We start from the raw sequence: 27,500 nt of genomic DNA on the forward strand, positions 1-27,500 counted from the left end.
TGGAATATGAGCAGAAACATTCAAAATAGAAACATTGTGATGTGATAAAATGGAACAAACCTACCAGAATCTGTAATGCTCTGTCATCTCTCCCTGGGATATGTAAATGATGCCTTTTAAAGCAGTTTGAATATGTTTGTATCCCTCCTTCCATTAATGCTCTTGTTGCAGGCTGCGGTCCCCCTCTTTGCAATTCTGTTTGTGCTCACCTGCAACTCTAACTGCCCTCATGCAGCTGGGGTGACACCCTTGTACCCAGCTGCTTGTACCCCGCAAATGCTGACACTGCTGGGCAGTACCACGATCTCTGTGGCATCTGGTTTCTCAGGGGACATGGCTGTCACTGATGTTCGAGTTGCCTTGCCTCCCCACACCCTTTTCACCCCTCATTTCCTAGTTTTTCATCTGTAACATCCTCCTAGGGGAAAAAAAGGACCTTAGGAGAGACATCATAGGTAGACAATAGTCACTGACACAGTAATTGTTCCCCCTAATAGCATACTGCAGCTGGTGCTGTGTGGGGACCCCGCAGGGAGGCTGAGTGGGGCCAGGGGAGACTGTCAGATGACGATGAGAAAGGACTGAAGGGAGCTGCTGCTGCTGGGGGAAGAGCCCAGGAGAGGTTGCTCATCCATGGAGACCCATTACTTCTCTTCCCAGCTTGGCTGTGGGGGAGTTTTCCTATCCCCTTTTTCTTTCTTTCTTTTTCTGCCTCTCCTTTTTCTTTTTTCCTTCTATTTCCCACAAAGGTAACTTAGTACTGTTAGTCTGCCATCAGCTGCAGACCCCAACAATAAGTCATTGTGGATGTAAAAGTATCTCTGTCCTTTGTGCAACAATAGGATATCTCTTCCAAGGACAGGAGCGGGGATGAATTTGTGCGTGTATGTACCTGACATCCTGTGTGTTGTTTCTGTAACCTTCTCGCTCTCTTTATCAGACAAGTTCAGAGTCTCTGCTGGATCCTCAGCAAATCCAAGCTTTTGACCAACTCTGCCAACTCAACCGAGGAACCTCCAGAGTATGTACCACCTGGTTTTCTTTCAGTTTTGAATTGGTGAAGGGTATTTTGCATGTTGTCAAGCCAGCTATTAGCCCTGGCAGCGTGGGCTGTGGCTTTTCTCTTGGGTTTTGTTTAGTGCTGGCAATTTACTGTGCGTAGAGCTGGCTGTTCCAAATCTCAAGGCATCCATGCTGCCCGACAGAGCTGGGGAATTCACTGGCAGTGAAAGCGTGGAAATGCCTCTGGCATTGATGCTGGGCCTGAGAAGTGTCCATGGTGTGAGGTTTCTCAGATTCTTTTTAGATTTGCAAATAATGTCCCTTCCAGACACTGTGTGGCTCCCACAATGCACAGAAGGCTCCCTCCTCCTGCCCCCCGTTGTTGTCCCAAGGAGAGCGCAGCTCCCTCTGTCCCTTGCATTTTCCTTGTGCCTCCTGCCTGTTTTGGCTGCAGTTGTTAGCACTTTCCGCTCTTTCTGGAATTGTTTTTCAGTTATGTAACTTTAAAACAACCTAAAGACACCTGGAAAGTTGTTTAGTTCAGGACGGGTGTCCTGCACTGAGCTCTATAGGATCACTACATATCATATATACCCTTTTCTTTACACGTGCTAAGGTTTTTCGAACTGCTGCAGCAAGGCAAGCCCCTCGTGAGCACAAGTGCTTCTAGGCGATCTGCCCAGGCTGCAGATGGTGATCTCTCTGGGTTTTGTCTTGCAGCTAGCTCTCCTGACAGAACTGTCTCGTGGCCACAGTGGTGAAAAGCACGGGCTGCTCAGCATTTCCCACGGTGACCCAGCCACCAGCAGTGTCTTCCAGAACGAGAACTTCCAGCTCCATCTGGCCCCCCCTCCGCTTGCTGAAGACTAGTGTTCCTGCCTCCAGCCTCAGCTGCGGCAAGGCACAGCTGATTTCAGGTCTTCGTGCTGGGAAGTGTTTCCTTCACAACACTGGACTTTCCCCTGCTCCACCGCCTTTCCCAGAACCAGCTCTGTGCTGTGTGGAGTCTTGTTGGGCACTGGTGGGATTGTAGCAGTGAGCGATCTCCCAGCTTTGCTGCTGCCTCTTGCTAAACCAAGGCAGCTGGGCTGGAAGCTGTGAACTCTGGGGGCAAAACCAAACATGCTGAAGCACCGTGCAGCACTGAGCTACTTGCACTGACCTGGAGGCTGACGGCAGCGGCTGGTGACTTTGCCAAATAACTGAGTCAGCTCTGCTCCACTGGAGGAGTACAGCCTGCCCTCTGCCCAGAGCCTGCATTTCATGGTGCTGTGTTGGTTTTGTGGGTGGGTACCATATTTTTTAATTGTAGTATTAGTAAAAGCAGGCATTTTGCCAGGGCCTGGCCCACTGCCTCCTGCCAGCAGCTGCGGAGTTTGAAGGCACAGAATAGGCAAACCTGGAAAAGGCTGAAGAATGCAGAAAAGAATACCTGTCTGAGCAAACTAACCTGAGCACGATGTGTTCCTACAGACTTGCATTAAAAAGTCCCTTGGTTGAACTTTGCTGCGTGAGCTGTGCGCCTGGGGAGTGGGTAAGAGGGCTGCTGGTCTGGCAGTACTTCTGGCTGCTGTTTTCTTAGTACAATTGCCACCGAACTCTGGTAGAGAAAGATGCATCTTGTCACTGCAGGTGAAGCACAAACCTCCCCTCTTGGCTTGTAACGATGTTTAGGGTGGAGGGGAGGGATGTGTGTAAAAATGTGCTGCAGGCCCTGTTTACAATACTTGTTTTGCAATAGCAAGCTGGGCAGTGTCCCTTCCCAGTGGCACCTTTATCACTGCTCACACAGCTGCAGCCCAGCAGCAGTGGTGTGTCTATACTGTCACCTCTGGCTTGTGAAACACACTGCAGATCCTGCCCTAACAATGTGCTTTATTGGTCTGGTGATCATTACCTCAGCTCTTCCCCCTGTTCATTTTGTCACTAGAACTTGGGTGTTTTGGGGTACCACACCTCCAGGAAGAGCAGAGCACCAGGTGGGTGTTGCTCTCCATGAACACAGAACTGGTGGCTGGTCCCTGCAAAGCTCACACTGGATGGCAGGAGTATGGGGCAGCGCTGCTGCCTCCAAGGAACACAAATGTACCCAGCTGGGGAGCAGTGGCAGTGCCATGCACCCTGGGGCCCAGCATGCCCAGTGTGCTCACTTTCTTCCCAGTAGCATTAAGAATTACAAAATGGTGCCCCAGACTGATGTTTCCAGCCTGCAGCCACCTGTGAACCTGGTCAGAGGTAAGTCAAGGGGCTACAGCCAGCTGAATTCTCCCAGACATCAGCCTGGGCTTGCAGCACTTTTCCCCCCCTGTCCTCCCCCCTGCCTGGGCAGATCTTTTTTACAGGTGAGTGAGAACTGGGCTGTGAGGTTGCCACCATTGCCAGTACTTACCAGGTGCCCAAACGCAGGTGGGGGTAGACCTGGTGTGCTCCACCTGGTTATTACACTTCTCTGCCTAGCCCTGGGTGCTTGTTTCAGGTGCTGCCATCTGAAGCTGTAAGTGACCCTTTCTTTGGAAATACCAGAATGTTTCACTCTAGTACGGAAAATACACAGTTAGTTAGGACAAGCAGAACTTCAGTTGTTTAGTATTTTATTAAAGAGGAAATATACACACCTCTCCCTGGCAGAGTGGAGCAACAAGCCCAAGGCCTGTCTCTCGCAGCACGTCTACGCCAGTGTTTGTGCAAAGAAAAGAAACCACGTTTCTGTGAGGAGCGTGTTTCTGAACTGGGATGCGTGATGGAGCACAGTGAGAAACCTGCCACTGTGCTGGCTCCTGAAACGCTGTCCAGAACTAGCTCTGTCCCATACCAGGCTGCTCCACTGATGCTTTACAGGTACAACAGAGGGAAGAGGCAGCTTATTGTGCTTAAGACATCTGAACAAATCCTGGGTAGGAGACACTCACAGCTTGTGAATATTGCTAATTACTTACAGTTAAGAAAGAACGTATCCTGACGACAGTGATATGGACCTGCAAGACCACAGGATCTTACGGGTAAGTCTTGGTCATAAATACCCAACTGAATTTCACTATGCTCACAGCCAGTGCCACCTAACAGCCCAAGGAGGGGGCTCCTGCTTGCCTGCAAACAAGGTGAGCTCATGCCAAGTCAGAGGGTCCTGATGACCTTTCCTGTGCTTGGTGCCTGCAAGGAGAGCTGGCAAGGAACACTCTGGCCTTGGGAAAGGCCCTGCTGCTGCTCATCCCTTAAGAGGCTGCGTCTGCCAGCCCACTCTGTCCTCCTGAGAAGGAGAAACTGCCTCTGGGAAGAAAGCTCAGGCAGGCCAGGCACAAGAGTGAGCTTTTTCAGCAATCCACTCAGATTACAATTGAAAGATTAAATATGAATATATGCTGTAGGTTTATACATAATGCTTCCTTCTACCTGTGGAATGTGTCTGAATGGTCAAAAGACACTATAACATTGTTAGAAACCTTAGTCAACCAAGACAGACAACTTGACCCTTAAAAATTAAATAAATCATATTTAGTTTTACAATGACCTTAGTTTAAATGCCCTCAGAAAAACAATGTTTTCAGGTGCCTTGTGAGAATGTATCTGTTCATGCAATGGCCCAAGTTGCTCATTTAACAAGCATTGCACTTTTTTATGTAAGTCATCAAAACTATAAAACCTATTTTTTTTTTTGTCTGAAAGTGTTAGTCTAAAAAGTACAGTATTACTTTATAACCATTTATGGTAAACTCCTAGCACACGCGCATGTGCACATACACACACAGTTGCCTAAATGCTCTCTAAAGGTACTGATTACAAAGTGTATAAAATTAGTAATACATTGTCAGGATACAGTGAGAGATGAGCCATCCTACAACACGGACTATACTCTAGTATCAATCACTAAACTGTACACATTTATACAGCCTTATATTCACCAATGTTTTGAAACGTAAACAGCAAATACACAAAGAAATTCAGTAATGCTGTTGAAGACACAGTTATTACTGACTCCAACTGATTCAAGCTGACTGAAATCTTCTGAGAACATTTTTGTTTTGTCAAGCAGGGCTGAAACCAAACCACCAGCAAGACAGCTTGCTCTTACCAGCTATTTGAGGAAATACCTGTTCAGAATCCACTCTTGAATTGGGTGGAAGGGAGCAAGAGCTGAAGCTTCCTCTCTCTGTTAGAATTATCTTAGGCTGTATTTTAACGCACTACCGAGCCCATGGGCCGCTTCCCACAGGCACCTCCATGCTGTCCCCAAGCTCTGCCAACACAGTGGTGTGGCTGATAAACTTCTTTTTTAAAAAAATTTTGTTATTCTTCAGGCAAATACAGGCCCTGAGGCCATTTGGTCCTGAGTGCGCATGTCCGGCACCAAACTGCACAGGAGGAAGCAGCAGGCAAAGCCAAGGGCAGATTTTGTGTGTCTGGAGGTAGTCGCTTCTTCTGCCTATCATTTTATGCCCCAGTCTAGCATGGTATTGGTTAGATGGCTGTGCTTCATCTCTGCCTGCTCCCTCTCCTGTCGAGCTGCAAAAGCCAGATCCCCTTCCGAGATCCACATAGAGAAAAGGGACCAGCTGGATCCACACAACTGATCCCCCTCTGGAGCAACAGTTGCCTTCTCAGGAGATTTCAGAGCCTGACCTAACTCAGCAGATGCTCGGTGCATAGCCTGGAGAAAAGTTGGAGGCACTTTGTGCATTCTCTAGCCTGCCATACCAACCCACTGGAAGAGTGGTGCCAACAGCCTTCGAGAAGGGTTGCACCAGCACTAGAAAAAAGGATGGACAATGCGCAAGGACAGACAGAGACGGAGAGAGCCTCTTGTTGCCGCACCTCGCGGAGCTGTTTGAGAAAGAACAAGGACAACTGGTTTTGCTGCTTGCAGGCATGCTGCACCAGCTCACCCTCTGTGCTTTGAAGGCCCAACTGCAAACATCCTGACAGATGGAAACATCTTGAGTGGCACATCCTTGTATGAGAAGCAGTATATGATGTAACCCCGACCAAGAAAAGGGCCTATTTCAGTTATAGAAGTCTTAAGATTTATCACTACCTTACGTACAGATGTGGGAGATCTGATCAGGCTGAGAACATGTTAAAACTGCTCAGGCTGCTGCTAGTTCACCAATATGCAAGTCCTGTGACCGCACTCCCATGAGGAATCTGAAATATCAGGTGCACTGGAAAAAAGAGATTGTCAGAAAAAACAGGAAATATAAATACTACAAAAGCAACATTACTGAGTGGGAACTAGACTGATCTGATACCAACTTGTCGGATCACACAGTAGTTTCTATAGTCTCAATCACCTCCATTTCGCACTGCGAGGGTGACAAGAGCGGGCATTCATCTGGTTCCCAGCTGCTATCCGGGCTGTAATCTTCTTCTGAACTTAGCTCGGCCACCCCCTCCGTGTCCTCGTCACATGACTCCACGTAGTGAACCCCTACCGCGTTGATCCCGGAGTCCTCAGAGCTGGAAGGGGACGAGCAGTGATCTGGTTTTGGTGTATTGCTCTCTTTTGTAATTAAGGCATTGCGAACAGGGACTTCCTCAGGCTTTATCTTGTGGAGCACAGGGGGAGGCTGCCTCTGCACGTAGCACATCTTCCCGTTGATGCATTTCACGCGGTAATTGTCAATGAAGAGGTCTGCAATTGTGCAGAACTGCGGGGAGTCGGGGGGCAGAGGGGGTTGGAAGACAGGTGCAAACTTCAAAAAGTGTTCGGTGAGCGAAACGGAGATCTGGATGGTGTTTGTAGACTCCCGAGGGCGAATGGGTATTTCGGTGCTGGGAAGCTGCTCTACAGGTGTCATGGGCTGATAGACATATTTACCTGTGGGGAAAACAGGAAAGCAGCATTTAAAGATCATTAAGTTAGCAACAAACTAATGACATGATGCTTGTCCTTGGCCATCAGTAATAACCAATGGTTCCCTGCAGTCAGCAGCCGCTCTGTTTTCCATGGCCTTGCTGTGGTACAGATTCTCTGATGCTTAATACTGTAGGTAAGCATAACCTTCCTTACCCCAGTGCTGCTCCTCTCCCGACCCCTGCTTTGAAGACATCTGCAAGAGTCACTAACTCTAGAAAATTAACCCCAGCAGTACAACTCCATATGGAAGTGGGACAGACAGTAAGTCTGCCTGCACCCTTTTTTAAGAGAAAGAAAACTGAGAAGATGCTCAGAGACTTTTTTTTTCACTGAACACAGAGTACTTCTAGCTTACATCTTTGCTACAATGATCTAAATTTAATTATATTATTATTTCACATTACAATGAATTTCCCTGCATGCGTTTCCACATTCTTTTTTTTTCTAGGAACTAAATCATGTTTTTCTGTATTATAAACCAGAGGTTCCATACATGACTGCAATTAGAATCCTAAGGCAGAAGATAACAGAATTCCAAAGACACAGAAACGCTTTTGGCATCTCAATTATCTGGTTAAGTAGTAAGTAAATAGGATTATATTGGTTATATAGAGCTGAACCAAGTGTGAACTTAAAATCTTTCCGAAAAGAAATAAATAAAAGAGCAGAAAATCAGTACTTAGTTAGGAAAAACTGAGAAACCTGAGGCTATGCCTAGGACTGGAACGTGCTGCATTTTATTTGCATGAAGCTGCTGAAAGATTTGTGTCTCCCTAGGGGCTCATACACTATGAAAGCAAAAATTTCCAGAAGACTTGCAAGTGGTGGGTCTCTCAGAAGAGTTTTGATGCATGAGTTGCAAATGCTGCTTTACAAAGGCAGAAAAAGTATCAAAGCACCGAAGGACTGTTTTGATGCTTGAAGCTCTCCAGGTACGGAGCAGAAAGCCACTGAAGTCTTGCTGCATTAATGAATCCGGCTGTGCTGTGATGAGATCTGGCACACGTTTTTGTGTTTGCAGCTCAGAGGTAGGTGCAGCCCTTCTCTCCCGAATTACCCATGCCTTTGGAAAATTGGAGCAGTGATTGCATTTCTGCTCAGGGAGGCTGAGCAAGGCCTGGGACAGCAGCAGGAGAGAAGGGCTTTCCTCTCCCCAAGGATGGGCTTGCTCCTCCTGTCATGCCTCTCTGCAGTAAAAAAAATCCCATCCTTAGCCTGAGAATCCTTCCCAGACATGGGAAAAGCTCTGACTGCAACAAGTTCCAGCCAGCGTGGCAGTCGGTGCCCCAGCCACCTGTTGAAAGCACTGGCACTGGGACGGGCTGAGAGATCCCAACTCTTGGCTGCAGCAGCCTCTGGGGTGTTCATGGGCTCTGCCAGCCCCGACGAGCCAGGGCCCACGCACAGGCTGTGCTTTGCCAGCCCAGCTCTGGTACGTCACCAGGGGAAACCTCAAGCGCTGGGGAAGGCTCTTCCCACCCCTGCTGTGCTATCGATAGTGGAAGGGAAATGGCTCGTGTGAAAGTCGGCTGCGCTCCTCTGCTGGGGTTGCAAACTGTCATTGCTGAAGGACAGGGAGAACAGAGGAAACGCCACAAAGAGCGCAGAGCCGAAAGAAGAGCTCAGAGGAGCACTGGAGCGTGAGAGAGGCACACCGTGAGGCCAGCAAATGCAGAAAGCAGCCTCAGAGGAACGAGCACTAGAGACACTGAAGAGAAAAGCCCATCCTTGTCGAGCCATGGGAGAGAACAGCCAACCAAGCCAGACTGAGAGCAGCGAGACAGTGGCAGTGGGTGTGCAGGGGAAAAGAACATTTTGTGAATAGATTTCACCAGCTCCCCTCTCATACCTCATCAAGCACTTTTTTCCTATGATCCTACAATTCCTACGGTAATTGTTAGCAGAGCCACTAGAAAAGCTCAGTGAAAAGAAAACAAGCTTTTCCCCCTCCTGTTTGATTATGGCTGGATGGCAGAAAAATACAGACATCCTCCCCACTTGCCATCTTTTTAACATATCATGGTCTAGTTTCTAAACTTGCTGCGACTCAGATGAATTAAGTGCTAGCATCAAACACTTCAAGCACAGGCAGAGCACAGCTCTTACTCCTCCAGTGCTCTTTGGAGCAGCAGCACAGATATTTTGGTTCTGGCAGTCTCTGAGGGATGGGGTCTCTTGGGCATTTTTCAAGTTTTGCTGACACAACCTCTCTGGGAAGCTCTCCAGGGCAGGTGGGCAGACCTTACCCTCATAATCTGCTGTAACAGCAGCTGCCCATGGCTTCCTGCCATCCACTGTTCTTCAGAAATCTTTCTTTGACATTAGTGAACATTAAATATGCTGCTGTCTTGCAAAACAATACAAATGACCAATTAGATGCTATTCCAACCAGCAGCATGCTGATAAAATTCAGCTCATGGAAACTGAAATGCAGCCTACCCTTGCCTGAAACCAACGATGCTGTATTTTTTTCACATATTTGGAGTGCTTCTGTGTGGGCTCCTATTCCACTCCATTGACAACCAACAACAAAAAAACAGATACTAGTGAAAAAAAAAATTTCAAGTCAATTTTGTGCCACCTCTATTTGAATTGTCAATGGAAAGCCCTGGTGAAGATTTTAAAAGGATCAAGAAAAAAGATATCTGCACAACAGACTGTATTTTTGCACTTAAAATAGCCATCATGTGCTGGTAGAAGGCTGGGGATGTTGGAAGAAGAAAGCAGGGGACTTAAGCCAAGGTAGCTTGCAGCATGGACACTGAATGATGAATCATTTGATTAATTGGTCTGACTTCCTCCCACCCCTCCCCAAAGTGGTAGCAGAGGGAGATGAGGTGTTCCCCAGGAGCTCAGCTGGTTGTTTTACCATTGCAGCAGCACGTGGTAATTCTCCCTGTGTTTCAAAACTGCCCTGATGGCACAAATTTGAGGGTAGAAGAAAACAGCAGCTATTCTGTTGACAGAGGCTTTCAGATCCCCATTTGTGTGACCTTCCAGTGGCTGAAACTGTTTCCTCATGTTCCAAGGACAAGCTCTGCCAGTGTAAAGCAGGAATCATCCAATGGAAAAAAAAAGAATTTTCTACATGAACTGATTTCTACATTTCTTTAGATTTCTAGTATAAGTTTGTTAAGTTTCAGCTAATTTCAGGGACAAGTTTGTTTATTTCAGACAGATTAAACTTCTGTTTTAAAATATCATCAGGTCTCTCTTTAAGGGATGCTGGTGCTCACAGCTGGGACTGTCAGACTGGATCACGGACAAAGCTTGGTTACAGCCTCAGTTGCAACTCCTTACCCTACATAATGCATGTAAACACATCAGCCAGGATGCATCCTATGAAAAACAAATGCAGAAATTTAAAAATAAGCCTGCAGAGTGGCGAGGATGTCTTTTTCACAGAAAATTATATCAAAAGCACAACTCTCCAACTTCTCTTATAATGCATCTTGGTCTGATTCAACTCCTACTGAAATAAACAGCAATATTTTTTTCTGACTTTAAACAGCTGGCAAAAGTCTATGATAAAATAGTATTTTGAGCACCTATTCTGATACATTTCTTTTAATACACTAGCACGTAATTTATTGCCTATTTATTCCAACTGAGTCAGTTGAAGAACTCTGCAATTGAGCTGTGCTGATGAATGCTCCTGTAAATTACAGTGTTTTGCACAAATACAGATGTCAGACTAGACACTGCATCGCAAGTCGTTTCCTGGGTCACTTGCTACCGCTGCCTACGCGGAAGACGGTAATCCGATGAAGGAAAAACACTGCATGTGCTGAACACATGTCCAAAAATCAAACTCCAAATTCTGTGAAAAAGCAGTTTGTGGCATTTGCAGAAGTTTGGGAAGCTCTTGAGCACTGTAATAGCTCCTATGGAGAGGAGTCACAGTTCTGGCTCTGCAGTTCTACCACCATGGCAAAAGAGCTCAGGGGAAACAGGAACCCATTCCTCTCCTGGGTGTTTAACAGGAAATGTGTGAAACTAGGCTCTGACCAAATTATTTTCATTATAAGTCTTAATTATCCATGAGCACCATACGTTAACAGATAACATGATGAAATGTGAGACAATGAGAGACTTCAGAAGTAGGCATGTCGGCTCTGCTTAACTATTTGTCACAACCAAACCTGCACCAGTGCCTACACTTTCTGCTGCCACATGCTCGCAAAGCATCATCCTCCATAAACACTGCACCTCTTTGTCTGATCCCAGTTAGACAGTGACAGCAGTTTGTGTGCAACTAAAAAGGACTGATTGTTTTTCCATTTCTGCATTATTCAACTCACCCTTGTGAAAGCCTAAAAAAACAAATCCTCCAGAGACTTACCACACACAAAAGCTAATACTCAACTGCAAAACAACTATTTCAAACGTGTCTGAGGAGGTAAGTACTGGGCATTTGCTCATCTCCCTACTTCTCTCGTCACAAAAATATGATTTTTATTGCCGAGTCAGATGGATGCTGTTCACGAAAGCCTTGGCTCCGAGCCTCCAATGACACCTGCCAGCAGGTTAAGGCAGAATCCAGCAGAGCAGTGAGCTCATTCATGACCTGCAGATCTCTAGCAATCTCATGCGACTTGGTAAGTTTTTTATCCCCAGAAGTAGACACACACTTCCAATATAATAAATATATAAAGTCTGTTCTTGACATTGATTTACCAGAACTATGTGGTTGATTGATTGGAAGCTGTAGTATAGTGTCTCCTGCTTACAAAAAAACAAATACAAGCCTTTAGAAGCAAGCCATGAGGTCATTCATTTCTGATTTTTTTTTTTTTTTTTTGCTAATTGAGCAGTCTGCATGCATCCTCACCTACTAGACACAGCTGCAATTTCCGTGGCTAATACGAAATAACTTAACCATGAAATAAGCAGAGGTGCTGCTTAAACATTTTATTCTCCACTTCCCTTCGTCCCAGCATTCTAGTTTACCTCTGACACTCATTAATGAGCTTGGCATATTAAAAAAAAACCAAAAACCTCCATCTTTCAGTAGTGAGGTTTCTCATAACAAATTATCAAGTTTTACCCTCTCAAAATGCCACCTCGAAGGGTTTTTTTCCTAACAAACAACATGAATTGCACTGCACTTCAGAAAATAATGAAAGATTGCTGTGGATTTTCAGTTGTGGATTTTACAAGTCTATGTCAGCGATACATACTGTGTATATTTGTTTGCATCCAAGACATCTAGACACCTTTTAACCGAAACGTAAAAACTTTTTTCATATGTAGTCTTTCCCTTGCAGCTGCTTGGACAAAGATTTCTACGCCCTCCAATCTGCCAGCTCATCTACTCTCTAAAAATCAGCAGGGTTAATGAAGACTGCACTCTTGGAGATCAGTTTCTTGAGCACTGGCTTTCTTCATAGGAAAAGATGAAGAACTACCAAGCATTCTTCCAGTGGCACTTGTTTCATATCTCACCAGTGCGACAGGAGAGACAAGTCTGTCTCTTCAAGAAGAGCTGACTGGATGCACACCCCTCTGACGTCTAAATGAAGTTGTCTCGCAGGTGATGACAGCTACAAGCTGCGGTAGCGTGTTGCTGCCTGAATTGGCACGGTAGTCCAAGGACAATGTATAAACTGTCAGACACGCAGCTAGCTCTCCAAGATCCCCAGGGTGGTGGGTGGCACAGGTGGCAGACAGCTCTGCTCTAACGGACTGGCCCGCGGTCAGCCCCAGCCCATGCATGAGAAGGAACCTGGTATCGTTTCCTCACTGACAAAGCAGAAAGTTGGAGCAGACAGGGATTTCCTCCTTTACAGACTAAAGCAAAGCTCCCTGCCCACAGTCTGGAGATGTATATTGAAGGGCATTCAGCACCCTAAGCCTGCTTGAGGTACCCACCGCACCTTTTTTTCAGAAGTGTTCAGCGGAGTAGAAGGGTTGTGCAGAAATGTGATACTGGTCTGAGCACCTACATGGGGATGCTACCTTCCAGCCTGCACGCTGCAACAGCGGAGAAAATGACTGCCTCTGGCCTTCCTCCTTCTTTCTCTCTCCAGTTACGTGCACAGCTTGGGACAACAAACCTTTGCAAACAAATACAAAGATTGCCCTAACCATAAATATTCACCAAGGATTATAATAGCTTCAAATTACAGTTTGCTTAGTGCACACTAATAGCTTTTCCAGAGGGGCAAGAACAAATGGAAGGAGAAACCCAGAGCACATTTACAGACAGCATGTGAAAAAAAAAAAAATGCTGGTAACACAGTTTCCATTTCTTTGCATCCTATGGAAAAGCCATCATGTCATATCTAGCAGAACATCATGGGCTATATTGGGAACATTAGACATGGAATAAGCCACCAGAGGAAAAGAAAATATTTTTAGGGCACCGAGGCACTGTCAGATATACAGTACAAGCTCAAGTAGAGCTGAACTGTGCCATTGGAGGCTGTAATGAAGCATAACTAAAATCTTTGTCAACATTGAAGGAGCCTCATAGATAGACATGCAACACCTTAATGTAAGTGATACTGTTGCCCTGTGCTTCTTCCAAACAACTTTGCAAAAACACTGAGATTGCTCAAATAAGTTTATAGTGCAGGGAGCGCAAACAGAGCATCCTGCACATTTCCAGTACTTCTGGCAAAGCTAGAAGGCACAGTAAGGGATCATAACAGAGACTCCAGGGATGCAAGCCAACTTTGCAAAGGAACACCAGTTACCCCACCACCACCATAAAAGCAAAATAAGTCATGCAACAGGACCTTAGCAGTCTGGAAACACCAGGAAACATTAGGAGGCTCTGACCTAACAGAAGTGTATCATTAATTACGAACAGCACCTTCTCCCAGAAGCACCTACATCAGAGCACTAACAAATCCGTCCCATTCCCAACCTCATCCAAGCACAGAAAAGAACTGGTCTAGCAATGTTTCTGCAGAGGCTCCCCCAGCAGAGATTTTGTACAGTTGCCAGTTCTCATGTGAAGGAGAGGTGTTCCGTCTCATTGCTGTATAGTGAGAGACAGCTGTGACAGCCCTTGACTTGATGAGCCTTTCCTTTTCACAGGAAACCAAGAAAGAGGGGGAAAAAAAACTCAGCAAGTTTTTCTTCATCAAATTTGTATTTTAATGCCCTTTTATCTTGACTTGTTTTAAATACAAAAAGGATCATGATGGTACATACTGTGAGATGTCTAAGCTTTTCAGGGTTTTCTGTGCACGTTTGCTTAAGAGCAGGTAACTCTTAACTGCAAACAGACCCTGGAGCTTCCCTCTATCATCCCTGCTCTTTCGTCTAATTTCTTACATGGATTTATCAGACTCAAAGAAAAAGCAGCCCTGGAGGCTTGGGAAATGTTTAATGCAGCCATAAACCCTCTTAAAGAGGCCATATTTGCTTACTAACCATTGTACAGGAACACTCAAAAAAGCACTGAACAGCAATGCATGCCACATGCGCATTCTGAAAGGGGCTCTTTCCTTTCAGTACCTGTGAGAAGTGTCACACATCACCAGCACTACTAACTGCAGCCCCAGCACAGCCCCACGCTGGGTTACAAGAACACACACACCCCAGAGTGCAGGCATGAAAAGCCTGGCAGCCATCTCCAGTACCTCCACAAGCACAACTTACCACGAGCACAGCAACTAAGCACAACCCAAGCTTTCAACCCAGCAATATTTGCCTTCCAACATCCCTTTACAAAGCTATCCCCAGAGGAGAGAACAGCCACTCTTTGCACATTTCCCTGAAAAATTTTATCTCCAACTTACACTAGGTATTTTTTAAATTCAGAAGAGAAGATAGCTAGCAAAAACCAGCTTAGTGCTAAATATTTATTCTCAAAACCATCCCTGTGCACCATCTGCTCAGGCTTCAGCATCCCATCGTTTTCATGCAGACAGTCAGCATGCTGATACGGTAACAAAGAAGAATAAGCAGAGATCAGTGTCAGAAGCTACCTAGAAAACGAAGGCTTTTCCTGGTGCAGAGAAATCACAGGCACTAGAAAGACAAGTTACAGTCTTCTTCCAGGTGCACAGTACATGTTGTAGGGGACACCCTATGAGCCCCTGTATGCAATGGGGATATTTTCCTGTGAATTCTCAGATAACAGCTCATAGGTTCTTGAATGGAAAGTCCTCTCCAAAGGATCATACCGTGCAAGACAGACCTGCACTCTGCACCCACAGGAGACAGCCTGAACATACAGCTGAGGCAGGAGGTTGGTTTTTGCAGCTCAGTACAGATGTGTCTTTATGGCTACAGCCTGTTTTCCTGGTGGGCTGACAGGAGAAACAATGGCACATGCGATGTGCTGTTCCTGCACTGCTCCCTTCCTGTGGTCAGACTACAGGGTCTCCTGCTGACAAGTCATCTGTGCAGTGCCCTTACCAGAGCGCGAGCCTTCTGGCCTTGACAAACCACACATTCTTCAACTTGATTGCTGGGAATAGCATCCTTATTCTCAATACAGGCTATTCTTTTAACCCTTGTCCTATTGCTTCTTCTGGTGCCTATCTACACATTTCCATTCCTATTTCATTCAAATACTTCTTTGTATTTCTATTGCAAGCCTCTACTAAACCCATTTCTGGAGAATTTAAAGGACCACTCTCCCTGCTTATGCCCAGAATACATCACCACATTGTGAGAAAAGGGCATAGGGCTTTTACTTTTTTATTTAAGCCAATGTTTTGTAACTTTGTAGATAATGCATAAGGCTTTGTTTAAGTTGTAAAATGTATTTGGTAGGTTTGTTTAAGTTATAAAAATGTGGGTTCACTCTTGCCTTAATAGTTTGACATGACTAAAGGTTTCACCCGCTTGACAGGGCTGCAAGGTTACAAGAAGGACATTTGACAGTGGAGCAAGCGAAAGGCAGGAACTGGGCTGGGGACTGATGGCCACGGGGGTGTCAACAGCTCCAAATATGGGACCGGCCGCTCATGTGCCTTTAGCCAATTAACACCTGTACAGCAACGCGTGTTATGCTCTTCGCCAATCAGCACCTGTCGCGAGCAATGTAGGTAACCAATAGAATGTAGATTGTGAGCTCCAAAAAAGGCGACAGGCAAAGTGGGGAGACCGAGGGAGGTTATAAATACTGTAACTGTGAGCTCAGGGGGTGCGCCTCTGCCATGAGAGGCACCCGACTCAGCTGGCTCGTTAATAAAACTTTGCTCTGGAGACTTTGTCCTCTGCAAATTTTTCAGGGTGAGTGGCTATTTCTCACAACATGGAGCTGATGTGCGCAGGTATGGGTGCCAACCCTTCCCTCGGAAGGGTGTGGGATCCAGCAATGCTCTTTATGAAAAAATAGAAGACCAAATACTACCCTTGGAGGTGGAGGAGGTGGGCCATCACGTCACACAGTGCCACTGTGGGCAAATGGCTCAGAGCAGCTGGACAATGCAGGTGGGAGCAAACTCAGCACTTGCTGCTGTGGCAGCAAACATTGGCAGAGAGGTAAAAGCATCTTGTGGGGCCAAGATCCCACAGCACCAGCTAAGGAATGCTGAGATCTAGTGGCACAGGGTAGGAAAAACAAAGAAAAAGCTGAGTGTCTCCTTTTGTCTGCCCTGCCTATGGATGAGCTAATGTTGGTGGACTGCAGGCGACTGCAAGAGCTGATGAGTCCACCCTGACACAACTGATGGTGTCCAAGCCTTTCGCTTGTGACTGAGTGCAAACACCTGGAATGTGGCTCAGGATGGGCAAAGCAAACAACATGGGCAACCACACAGCATGAAGCAGCCAAGCACCCTGCCTGAAAGAGCTGCAGATGTGCTCCAGCACCAACAGCCTGCGTCAAGCAGTGAGAGGGAGGACAGCGGAGCATTCTCACACTAGGCACAGCAGGGAAAAGGTTTCAGGGCTGGGTGCAAGTACACAAGCAAAACAAGCAGTTTTGAGAGCATGCATGTGGGCTCTCAAGCTCAGCAGCCGCCACCAAGAACAAGAATATAAATGCATGCCTCTTGTTGAAATTGTTTTACAACATAGGTTATATATAAATTCCAACTGTTACGTTGCCTAAATTAAAGTATGGGTATATTAAAAACAAGGCCCAGTTGCCAAGCAATCAGATTTTACTTTCTCAGTAGGTTTTTAACTTCCATCTATGTGAATATACAGAGCTATTGGCAAAAACATCTCTAAATTGCACTAACTGCACTTCTTGAACTGTGTGATCGGTCACTACATAAAAATTGATTAGTGGAAGAATCAAAGCCATTATGAAAACATACTCTGTATTTTGTGGACAGATAAATTAATGAAGGTGCTGGAATAAAAACCACAACACTAAACCAGGGTCACTTTATATGCACAGAGAGAGAGATACACACTACCTTGAATCCAATCTACTGTCAGACAGCTTTTTACATTAGTATAAGCTTGTGCCATCCATCAACAGCTAAGCCTACACTGTCACAGCTATCATTCTGGAACATCTTACAATATTTGTGAGTAAAGCATTTTGCTTTTTGTTCCTTATAGAAACAAAAATTTCTGGTATAGCCTTACCAATGTGCAGAACTAAGTTACTAAGGCTTGAAGTGAATCATGAAGAGTAAGGCAGCTTTGGTTAAATTGAGAGCCATTACATAAAAACACCCCAAGATGTCCATTGTCTACAAGCCCAGCTCTGCAGGTTGCATCCATGTGAGCAGCAACAAAACAAGTTCTTGATGAGCACACAGGTGCTGCCAGGAAATTTGAGGTCCTGTGCCAATTACCTGAAAGCCCTCTTCAGTGCTTCCAGCAAACCTGAGCACACAGTCAGCTCTGCAGACTTGCAGGATGGAAACCATGAAAATGACAATCTTGTGACTCAGTTTGTCTCATAGGGCAATGCAAGCATATGACCATGGGCTGCAGTTTAGGAAACATCCATCAGCAACCACAAGAGTAAGGATAATGTGTTAGAAGGCACTGCAGTTGTACATTTTTCCATTTAGGCACTCGGAGTAAACACACTCAGAGACTCAAACAGGCAAACAGATTTTCTCACCTGCAGAGTCCAGGAAGGAAGCCACACACTTGCCACAGGCACTGTAGCTCCAGTGCAGATTTTATCTTTGAACTGTTACTTTGTGGTGAGAGAACTGCCTGAAGCCTTCTACCAGAATGAAGACCTCTGAGCAGGAGCAGAGGCTCAGCCTTCACCACGAAGCTGTTCAGAATGTCCTGAATTCACAGACATCCACGCCAAAAACTGATGGGATGCAACATTCATTAACTTTTCCTTAGGAAGTACTTGCTTCCGTAGGAAACACCCACAGCCTAGTGGCTGATCCGCAGTAGGGTTCATGAAAACAGCAGGTTAACGGCTCTTACCAGCAGATCACTGAGTTTTGGGCAAGCAGACATAATTCTTTGTGAATCACACTCCTCAGATAGACAGATTATGAAACACAGCCTCATTGTCATGCATGACAAACAAGAGGTTTTGGCTGGCAGAAAGCATATTGGTACACAAGGCCTCTTTTTCTCAGGACTTTTGGAGAAAGAAGTGCAATGTTTTATATTCAATCCTGTATGAGGCACAGAGGAGTTAGTCCTACAAGATGTACTTACTGAAAGTAAATTGAATTCAAAGCTTTTCCTATGGTCTATTCCACTTAAGTGATATCAGGGGTTTTGTTAATAATAGTAATAGAACATGCATGTCTCTAAACATAACTCAGCATTATAGCAAGGATTTCAAAATGAAAGGCAGCAGGTTTTTTCAAAGGCTCTGATGTTCCCACAGGGTTTGATGAATCTACACATGTGGGTTCTCTTTCTGAGACACAGCATCAATAGTACATTCATACTGTGATTTGGGGATTATAACAAAAACCAAAGCAACAAAATGCAATCCAGGTCCAGAATGGTGCACCCATAAAAACAGGCAGATAAGTGTTTTCCCTTAGAGTTACACTTCGGAATATATTAAGCTGACATTCTATCCTTGTGTACAGCTTAGTGAAATGATGCTAGAATATCATAGCTCTTCAAAATACAGGTGGAGAGAAGATCTTACACAGCCACAGGCAGCAAATCCTCATTAAAAGTACTTTCCCATTACAAGCTGAAAAATTCACCTTTCTGCGGCTCTTGCCGGGTCCTCAGCATAATGCCTTGCTTGTGCACAAACATTTTGTCAAGATACATGGACTTAAGCTGGATGGATGTTCAAATCCCTTTCACAAAAGCAAATGAAAAACGCCTATTTCTCCTAGGATTTGTAATCATCCTCCCACCAAGACAAGTCATTTTTTTCAGAGAACACCTAGCTACAGCGTTTTGAGCCCCACTGCTCAGTTCCTGCTTAGACAGTTTTCCACAAAGAAAAATGTATGAGCTGCTCCAAATATTCAGAGTCTGAATTTAAAACCTAAGTATGTTACAACTCCCTTTTCATATTTATCCAACAGATCAGTCCTTAGGATGCAGTTCTGCCCTGTGGAGCAGCACTGCTGGAAATTCAAGTTGCCATCACTAGTGCCTGGCTGGCTACTTCCAGTAAGCTCCATCTACATTCCCTTTCGCAGACAGAGGCCAGCTCAAGACACACACATAAAGCACTGGTACACTGCTGCCCTTCTGCTCTCTCCTGGATGTGGCAGAGTTTCGTAGCCACCAAAAACCAATGCAAAGAAAACCCACCAGAACAAAAGCAGGGCTTTCAGAGATCTACTATGTATGCGATGCTACAGAGCACCTCAGGGCTTATGTTAGGATCCCCTCCAGGGCTGTAGCTGCTTCCCTAACATGGAGGGATCAGCAGAAGCTGGTTGGCAGGCAGACACAACGCTTCTTCAGATCCCCAAGCTCTGTCACAGCACACTTGAATACCTTCAGTAACCATTGTAGCTCACTTACCAGTGGTCTGTTACAGGAAAGAAAGGCTGCCTTGCTGATTCCCCGCTTACAGTTCCCACAGGCAGACTGGGGTCTGAATAATTACACGGGCTTCAAAGATTGTCAGAGCCCCTGCTGATAGCTTCTGTCGCTCAAGAGGTGGGGGAGCCACCACAGAAATGCTGCTTGCGTGCACAGAGCTACTTATATGCTGCACACATCACTACATGGCAAGAGAAAACACCAGCACCTGGAGCGCGGGCCCAGGATGTGCACGCTGCCAGAGGACAGGCAGGAGTGCAATCTGACACACACCACCACATCTTTCTCTCTGGAACAGGTGTAATCAAGGCTAGCCTTGACAGAGAGCTTTCACCAGTTTCGTGGGACAGAAAACAAATATTTTTATTTTTAAATGTTATAAAATAAAAACACTGGTATTTCACCTAGAGAAGAATGTAAGAAACAAACATCTGCTCAGAGTACACACAGGTGCAGTGACTGGACTGATTTGCTTCAAACCTTGCCAGCAGCTGTGGGAGATGGATAATTGCCTCTCATTGCCCAAGTACACAGCGGAGATCGACCGCAAACCCAAAACTATGAGTGGCTGGTCCACCTCCGGGGCACCTGCAGACACCCGCAAAACAGACAATGAGGAAGCAATGAAACTTGCTCTGAGAGTGAAGAGAAACCCTGGTCTCCCTTTTCAGCAGGCAGGCAAACAAGAAATATACTCTGATTCTGCATCCCCAGAATATATGCTGGCACAGCCAAAATCAGATAAATCCTTCTTCCCAAAACCACCCAGAAAACACATGCCCTTTGTGGTGTGCCACCTATCATATAAACCCATTTTCTCCTCTTGGCCGAGAAATGACACTTTCTCGGGTTTCTTGCCAAGCCTGCCTGACCTCATGCAGAAACTGCCAGGTTTGGATCTAAACTCAGGACATAACAGTCCCATAATTACGTGATGCACACCAGGGAGCAGGAAGCTATTTCAAGGCACACCTGCAAGTGTTACACACCACTTAGCAAAACACAAGGGCGGGGAGCATTTGTATTTTTTAAAACCTATAGTGCCACCACAATCTTTTCACATGTCTGAGCCTAGCAACTGTTTTCTCTTTCTGACCACCCCAACGAGACCTCACAGGTTTATCCGTGCTCAGTTTGTTTTCTTGTAAATGGTCCAAATAGCTGAATTGCACAAAAATGGTGGAACTGGAATTTCTTTGCCACATTTATTTTTCAATATAAGATATGCTAGAGGCTTTAAGTAACTAAAAGCCTGCTTTTTTTTTGATGCCGCACAGGGGCAAAAAAAAAAATCACAGAAAGGCTAATACAAGGTAGCACAACTACTATCTGTTGATACAACTGCTGTGAAACGAGTATCGTGGAACCATTATTTATAATGTATTTTTGGTAACTGCAACATAAGGTACTGAGAGTTTTGCATGGTGTTTAACATAATGCAAGATATTAAGACTAAAAAATGAACACAGCTGCAACAGAACACCCTATTTTTGCATTGTCCAGGGATGAAGTCAGTCTTGTAATTGTATGAAGTGTGATGCTTTCTCTGGTGAGCTAATTCTTAGGAAGTAAAATTAGTAAACCACAGTCAAAGTCCTGCTGTCAGGACAGATGTAACCCCAAGGATCTGATCCATTCTGACAGAAGCAGGTACCACCACCCAGCCAGCAGCCTCACAGACAGCATCAGTGCAAATTAGAGCTGTAGCAGAAATCCAGAGGTGAAGAAAGGAACACAGGCACCTTGCGGCAGACATGCCTCTCTCACATGTTTTCTCTTACTCTGGAAAAACTTGATCTGAGTAATTTAAGGCTCTCAACCTGCATCTAATAAACACAATCCCACAAGGCTGTCAGAGGGGACAGGAGGAAGGTGAACAGGGGGCTGGCAGCCGAGCAAGGGGAACACATGCATGGATAGACTGAAAGGGTGCAGTGCAAGCAAGAAACGTGTAATGGGACAAGCATCAGGGCTGAAGTCAAAACACCTCTTGGGCCAACACTTTCTTCCCTGCAGGGAAGAGGACTCCAAAGGACTGAGCCCTCAGCCCGCTTCCACATGGAGACAGGAGTTGGCAGGCGCGCGGCTGTCCGGCAGCATGCATGGGAAGGGTGTTGTAGACACCTATTGCAGAAGGATACAAGGTGCTGCCTGCTCTCCTGGACCCTGATGCCCACAGAGCCAAGCATCTCCACCGACACCCAATGCACTCTGCCAGCCGTCCCATCTGCAGCCTCCCCAAGACCACCAGTGCTGCACATTTTGCATGAGCTTTCTTACAGAGGTTTTATGTGGGTTCAGAGCTCCCCAGGCACAAGGGCACATTAGAGAACCACCTCCCATCTCACAGGGAAATCTGCTCCTCACCAAGCCCGAAACAGACTGAAAATGACCGGAAATCAACTCCCAGGCTTAGACACAGGAGTCATACAGATACCCACAGCACTTGAGGTTCTCGGAGCTGTTTGGATACGCTAAACAGTCTCTGTGATCTCGCCTGCCAGCTATTATTGCCATTTTATGGACAGAGAAACATTGGAGGTAAAGAGAGCGCTTAAAGTACTGCTCACTTCAGAGCATGCCAACAAAAATGGCTTTGGGGAATTCAGACTAGGTTCTTTCTCAATTATTACTTCCATAGCCAAGTGGCTCTGCAACGCTAAATTGCTTCTGCCACTGAAGTAAGCAGATGTGATCCTGAATACACATGGGGAGACAATCTACTCATTGTAGTGGTGGTGAGTTTTTGTCATTTTTCAGTGTAAGTGCACTTTAACCGAGCTGACATTCTCCAGGACCTTGGACATTGATGGAAAACAATACTTCAAAGGACATTTCAATTGATGTAGAGCTTCCTGTACCCCAATACAGCTCTTAAGAGTCAGAGAAAACCACTTTCAAGAACCCTCTGAGGATTCCCAAGTCAGTATTACAGCACTGCATTTATAAAGATAACTCCCAACACTGTTTAATTACATCTCTGACCTCTATACAATTTTCCATTATAGGCTTCATTCTTTCCCCTTTTAAGTCCAACTCAACTCATTCTGCAGGAGCTGGATACAAAGAGATCCTTAGCTCTGAAATTTGCATTAGGAAATAAGAGGGCAAGAAGGGACTGCATGTCTTCGTGGCTCTCAAGATTAAACAAGAAAATAAGGTATGTGACTTCCTTCATTTAAAATCGTAGCTTCGTGGGGCAAATGTATCTCAGTTTCCTTAGCTGTAAAGGAGGAATTAAGAAGGAAGTCTGCACTTCTTGCAAAAGCTATAATTATTTTTAAATCTTATGATTGCTACAGGGAAGCTAAGTGTTGGATGGGATCTCAAGTTGTCCTTCCAAGAGCGGATCAGCTCTGTGTAACTCCTAAGAGACACCAGTCTAAGCCTTCCTTAAAGGCCTTCAAGGACCATGACTCCTCATCTTCTTAAGTACTCTGTTCCCTTGCTTCATTTCTCTTCCTAGTTAAAATGTTTTCTAATAGCCAAACCTAAACTTTACTTGCCACAGGTAAGTGGTAACTCGGTATCTTCCAAGTCTGTGTAGAGAAGGACTAGAACACAGCTTTCTTTGCAAGGCCACCTTTACACTTTGCAAATCTCATCTCCCCTCCCTCCATCAATCTTTCACAGCCCAAGCAACCCCTTTGCTTTTGCACCCCCTTTTCTAAGTTGATCACTGCAGTCTCCTGCAGAACCTCCCCAGTTATCCTACAGCTTTTTAAAGTGCCATGCTCAGAACTAAGCCCATCAGTCTGGTTTCATCATTACTGAGCTGAAGAGACTAATTAAATTGCACACTTGCAATGCTCCTCTTAATGCATCCCCAAGCGAAGGCTCGGGTTCTGGTTTTGGATTTTCTACCACAAAGGCCTCTTGCTGCTGACGCACACTCCATTTGCGATCCATCTTAATCCCCAGATCCTTCTCTGTAATGTCACTTCTCCAGATGTTCCCAGCTCTGCATTTGACTTCTCCTTCCCAGGATTTCATCCATCCTGGGATGCGATTTCAGGTAACATCTCCTGTTTACAAACACCATTTTGATCTCTGCTCCTGTCCTCCAGGGGGCTTATAAGCTCATGTATCTTGATGGTGACCACAAATAACTGACACTAGGGAAAATTTGGAAGAGTATATCTGGGTCATAACTTGAGGGCCTTTGTGTCATGGATGAAATGCCAGTGAGACATCCCTGTCCCTGTGCAGCAGGTGACTATGGCACTTTCTCCCATTGCCAGTTGTGCCATCACACAGTACTCATTTTAGGGCACAGACAGGAAAAAAAAACCCCCTTTGTTCTGAACTGATTTCAAACGAACCCCAAATCAAGGTGAAATTCCTAGAATGTGTATTTAATTCAAATAGAAGCTCTCATCCAAATAAAAAGTGGCTTTTTAGGCAGGCCTTTTTCCCCATTAAGCAAAATTTGCAAAAAGTGTGTGTGAGGGGGAATCCATGTAGGAGAGATTAAATTACAAGGAGAGGTGGTGACATGCTTAAAAGGAGAACGGGATGTCAGGAGTCAAGGGACATTGTCAGCAGCACCCAGCCACCCTCACATAAGGGTCCAACTTTAATCCCAACCGCTCAGGCTTTAAGATCCTCAAAACACAATGCGATCTCAGCACACAGCTCCATCACCATTTCCTGACCTCATACCGACACGCTGTTCGAAAAGCCTGCTCTTCAAGGCTGTATGTGATTAATTATTCATCAAACTATGTTTGGACATCCACGGTTCAATCCCAGCCTCCATGATTATACACATCAGTATCTCAAACACAGATACCGAAGTCGTCGGGCGCCTTTTTAACAGAGTTGGATCAACACTGAATTTTGAAACAGTAACTATCTGCTATATATATCCTAAAGCAGTTACGTCTCTACTCAAAATATGTTCAATGTATTCCTGTAAAAAGAAAATCGTTAGAACTGAGAAGGGTGCATCCGGTGGAGGCTTCCCGCGGCGCAAAGGACAGCGGTACAGCGGTGTGCGAAGGCAGCGGCCAGCGCCGCAGGCAGCTCACCCTCCGGCCCTCACCCGGCTCCCAGGGGTGTCCGGAGGCCGGGCCCTGAGGCAGCTCTCCCGCGCACCGCCGCCGCCCGGCCCGGCCCGGCCACCCCTCCGGGAGCAGCCCCGAAGTTTGAGGTCCCACCGTAGCAGGCTCGGCCCCGGGCTCTCCACCATCGCGCTTGTCGGCAGGGGCAGCTCCGGGGGGGCGGGCTCCTCCCGGCCGGCCGGGCACCCCCCGCCGCGGGGCGGGACAAGCGCGGTGAGGCGCCCACCCCCCCTCGCGGGTAGCGCCGCGTGCGCGGACCGTTAGGACCGTTGGGGCCGTCGGGGCCGCGCGCTCGCTCACTCACAGTGGCACCATCCCAGGTGGCAGCACCAGTGGAGGCGGAAGCAGCGGCCGTGGCTGTGGGTGGCGCAGAGCGAGAGCCCGTCGCAGGGCTGGAAGTCGGGTCTGCCCGCGCAGCTGCGGGCCAGCGCCTGAGCCTCGTCCAGCTTCTCGCTCTTCGCCGCCGCCGCCCCGCTCATGGCGCCGCCGCTCCGCCCGCAGCCCCCGCGCCGCAGCGGCCAGGAGGAGGAGGAGGAGGAGGTGGTGGAGGAGGAGGAGGAGAAGGAGGAGGAGAAGGCGCCGAGCCGCAGCGGGGACCGCCCGCCCGCCCAGCGCCGCGGGGGCCAGCGCCGCGGGCAGGGCCCGGCCGCCCGCCCCGCCGGCTCCTCCCCGCCCCGCCCCGCCCCGCCCCTCCCGCCCGTCCTTCAGCACCACCCGCTGTCCCGGAGCCGGGCGTGTGGCGGTGAGCCGAGGGCAGACCCGCCCCGGGAGGAACGTGGGGGACGGCGGCGTCCCAGGCAAGGCCGGGCTGGGCAGGGGGTCAGGCCACCCCTCGGGCTGCCCTCCGCGGCCGTCGGTCACCGGGGACACCAGCTCTGCCGTGCCAGGGTGCCCGCGCAAAGGCACCTGCCGTCAGTCTGGACCCTTTATTTATGAGATTTATCTGGTTTTTCAGAGCGGCGGGAGCGCACGTGGCACGAGCAGCGGCCAGTCCGGGTGAAGCCAGCCGGGCTCCCGGCAGAGACGAGCAGTGCCAGCGGGCTGCGGTGCCAGGCGCTCCCGGGCTACCCAGCTCTCCGGAGCATCCCCTCTCGCCCCTGCCATGACGGGGCGTGCGGAGCACCTCTCTGCACCCGCCGGCCTTGTTAAAGGGGATCCAGGCACCCTTACATCTGAACGGCAGCCTCCAGGGAGGCGAGCAAGTGCGATTACGTGACCAGGCACAAGTGGTCTGGGGCGCTCCAAGCGCGTGGCTCTGGGGTGTTTTATGAGACGGGTGGGCACACGTTGTCTCTGCAGTGCCAGAGCGAATGGAGCAGGAGACTGAGCCCCTTGCATACGTGGCTCATGGCACAGGCAGTTCTTGTGTAGCGTTTTATTCTTCATGGTGGTTATTCTCAGGTCGTCTAATCAGGAAAACCATTTATTTCTAAGCATGCAGTGATTTTAAAACCACTGCTAAACTTTGGCTTCCATTTTGTAAAATAACCAGTAGATATAATTTCGGTTAATAATTATATGAAATTGTATGGTTATTTTCCAACAATCAGATCCTTAGGCCAAAATTAAAGTTCAGATTTATCTTGAGCAGTGGCTACACTTCTGAACTGAAGTGGTGAGCTTGTTTCCTGCCGTGTTTGAAAGTAAATTGTGTTTTTATTGCCCCTCTGCTCAGTACTAAGAGAGTTGAAGTCAGCTTTCTGTTTAGAACAGAAACCAAACTGGTCATTTTCCTAGTCACTTCTCTTTATACACTACCCAAAAGCTCTTTGTCAGAAGTAGTCAACAAATACTTATTTTTCTGTGTTCTCCAGAAAATTCCTGGACCGTTCCTTTGGGGTCTGTCCTTGGGATAGATCCGAGAGGTGTCCCCATGCTGTACACCCTCCTGAAGATAAGCTGAGAGAAGTATTTGCTTCTTGCCAACAAAAAGAGCTTAAGTACAACCAAGCTGCAGGTGTATCACTGTGATCAGCTATGCGCTGTATGGGTAAAAACAAGGGATATGGGTCATAACTGCAGAGCAGAGAGTTGCATTGAGACTTTGAACAACCTCTTACCATCATCCCTGACTTGCAGCACAGCAGCATCCCTGTGATGCTGCTGGCCCTGGGATGTTTCACCACTCACACTGGTGCTGAGCCAGGCCCAAGGCTGAGACCCACCAAAACAGCATATACAGGTGAGCAGCTCCTACCACGCACACTGCCCTGTCCCGTGGTCAGGCTGCCAAACCCTTTTGCCATATGCATTTATGCAATACTCCCCACCTGCACGCCCACAGCACTCTTCCCCCCCAGCACAAAGGCGCTGGAGGATGGAGTTTAACCGGCAGGACAGTGCGGGGCTCATTGGGGGAAGCCTCCGGCCTGTGTAATGATGGGGGCTGCACAAAATGGTCCTGCTGGTCTCTTCTGAACTGAACCTCCCTTGTTGCTAGGAGTGGTGACGAGCGCTTTTCCTTGGCAGATGCCTGGGTGCCAGAGTAGGAAAGCTGGAACGCTCACCTGTGGTACACCCGGCTCCTTTCAATACAATGCACACGGGCAGTCAGCATGTACCTGGTCTGCTGCTGCCCTCCCTGCCCTTACATGAACCCAGGGAGTCTTTCACTCCCTTCTGCAGCATATCAATGCTAGGCAAGCCCTGGGCACACATGACTGTGTCCCAGCTTACGCCCTCACCTCCTGGGATGTGCAAGTGAGGGCTGCAAC

The 27,500-nt window shown here is 47.1% G+C and overlaps 2 protein-coding genes and 1 long non-coding RNA gene across 5 annotated transcripts in view; 2 read left to right on the forward strand and 1 right to left on the reverse strand.

The window, feature by feature from the left end:
- The window catches only part of VPS8 (VPS8 subunit of CORVET complex), a 75,984-nt gene extending 73,481 nt beyond the window's left edge, over positions 1-2,503 (forward strand). For all 3 annotated transcript variants that reach the window (XM_086754458.1, XM_086754459.1, XM_086754460.1), the window contains 2 exons: positions 941-1,021; positions 1,723-2,503. In XM_086754458.1, the coding sequence (XP_086610584.1) occupies positions 941-1,021; positions 1,723-1,872 (231 nt within the window). In that variant the 3' untranslated portion in view covers positions 1,873-2,503. The remainder of the gene's footprint in view (positions 1-940; positions 1,022-1,722) is intronic.
- A 1,073-nt stretch (positions 2,504-3,576) lies between these two features.
- On the reverse strand, positions 3,577-25,412 carry C9H3orf70 (chromosome 9 C3orf70 homolog). The gene is made up of 2 exons (XM_086754462.1): positions 25,091-25,412; positions 3,577-6,814 (listed from the first exon to the last, which is right to left on the reverse strand). Exons 1-2 carry the CDS (start codon positions 25,263-25,265, stop codon positions 6,258-6,260), a joined length of 732 nt encoding a protein of 243 aa, XP_086610588.1. The 5' UTR covers positions 25,266-25,412; the 3' UTR covers positions 3,577-6,257.
- Positions 7,518-14,149, forward strand: LOC147599680 (uncharacterized). Its single transcript, XR_015259342.1, has 2 exons — positions 7,518-11,451; positions 12,121-14,149. It is a non-coding gene; the product is annotated as an uncharacterized LOC147599680 (long non-coding RNA).
- Positions 25,413-27,500: the final 2,088 nt, after the last annotated feature.

This window comes from Chlamydotis macqueenii, chromosome 9, assembly GCF_036417535.1.
Source record: "Chlamydotis macqueenii isolate bChlMac1 chromosome 9, bChlMac1.mat, whole genome shotgun sequence".
NCBI classification, from domain to species: Eukaryota; Metazoa; Chordata; class Aves; order Otidiformes; family Otididae; genus Chlamydotis; species Chlamydotis macqueenii.

Coding starts and splice junctions, on each gene's coding strand:
- C9H3orf70 (XM_086754462.1), bottom strand. CDS start 25,265: ATGAGCGGGGCGGCGGCGGCGAAGAGCGAGAAGCTGGACGAGGCTCAG. Junction 6,815..25,090: donor CCACCTGGGATGGTGCCACT/GTGAGTGAGCGA, acceptor TTTTCCCCACAG/GTAAATATGTCTATCAGCCC.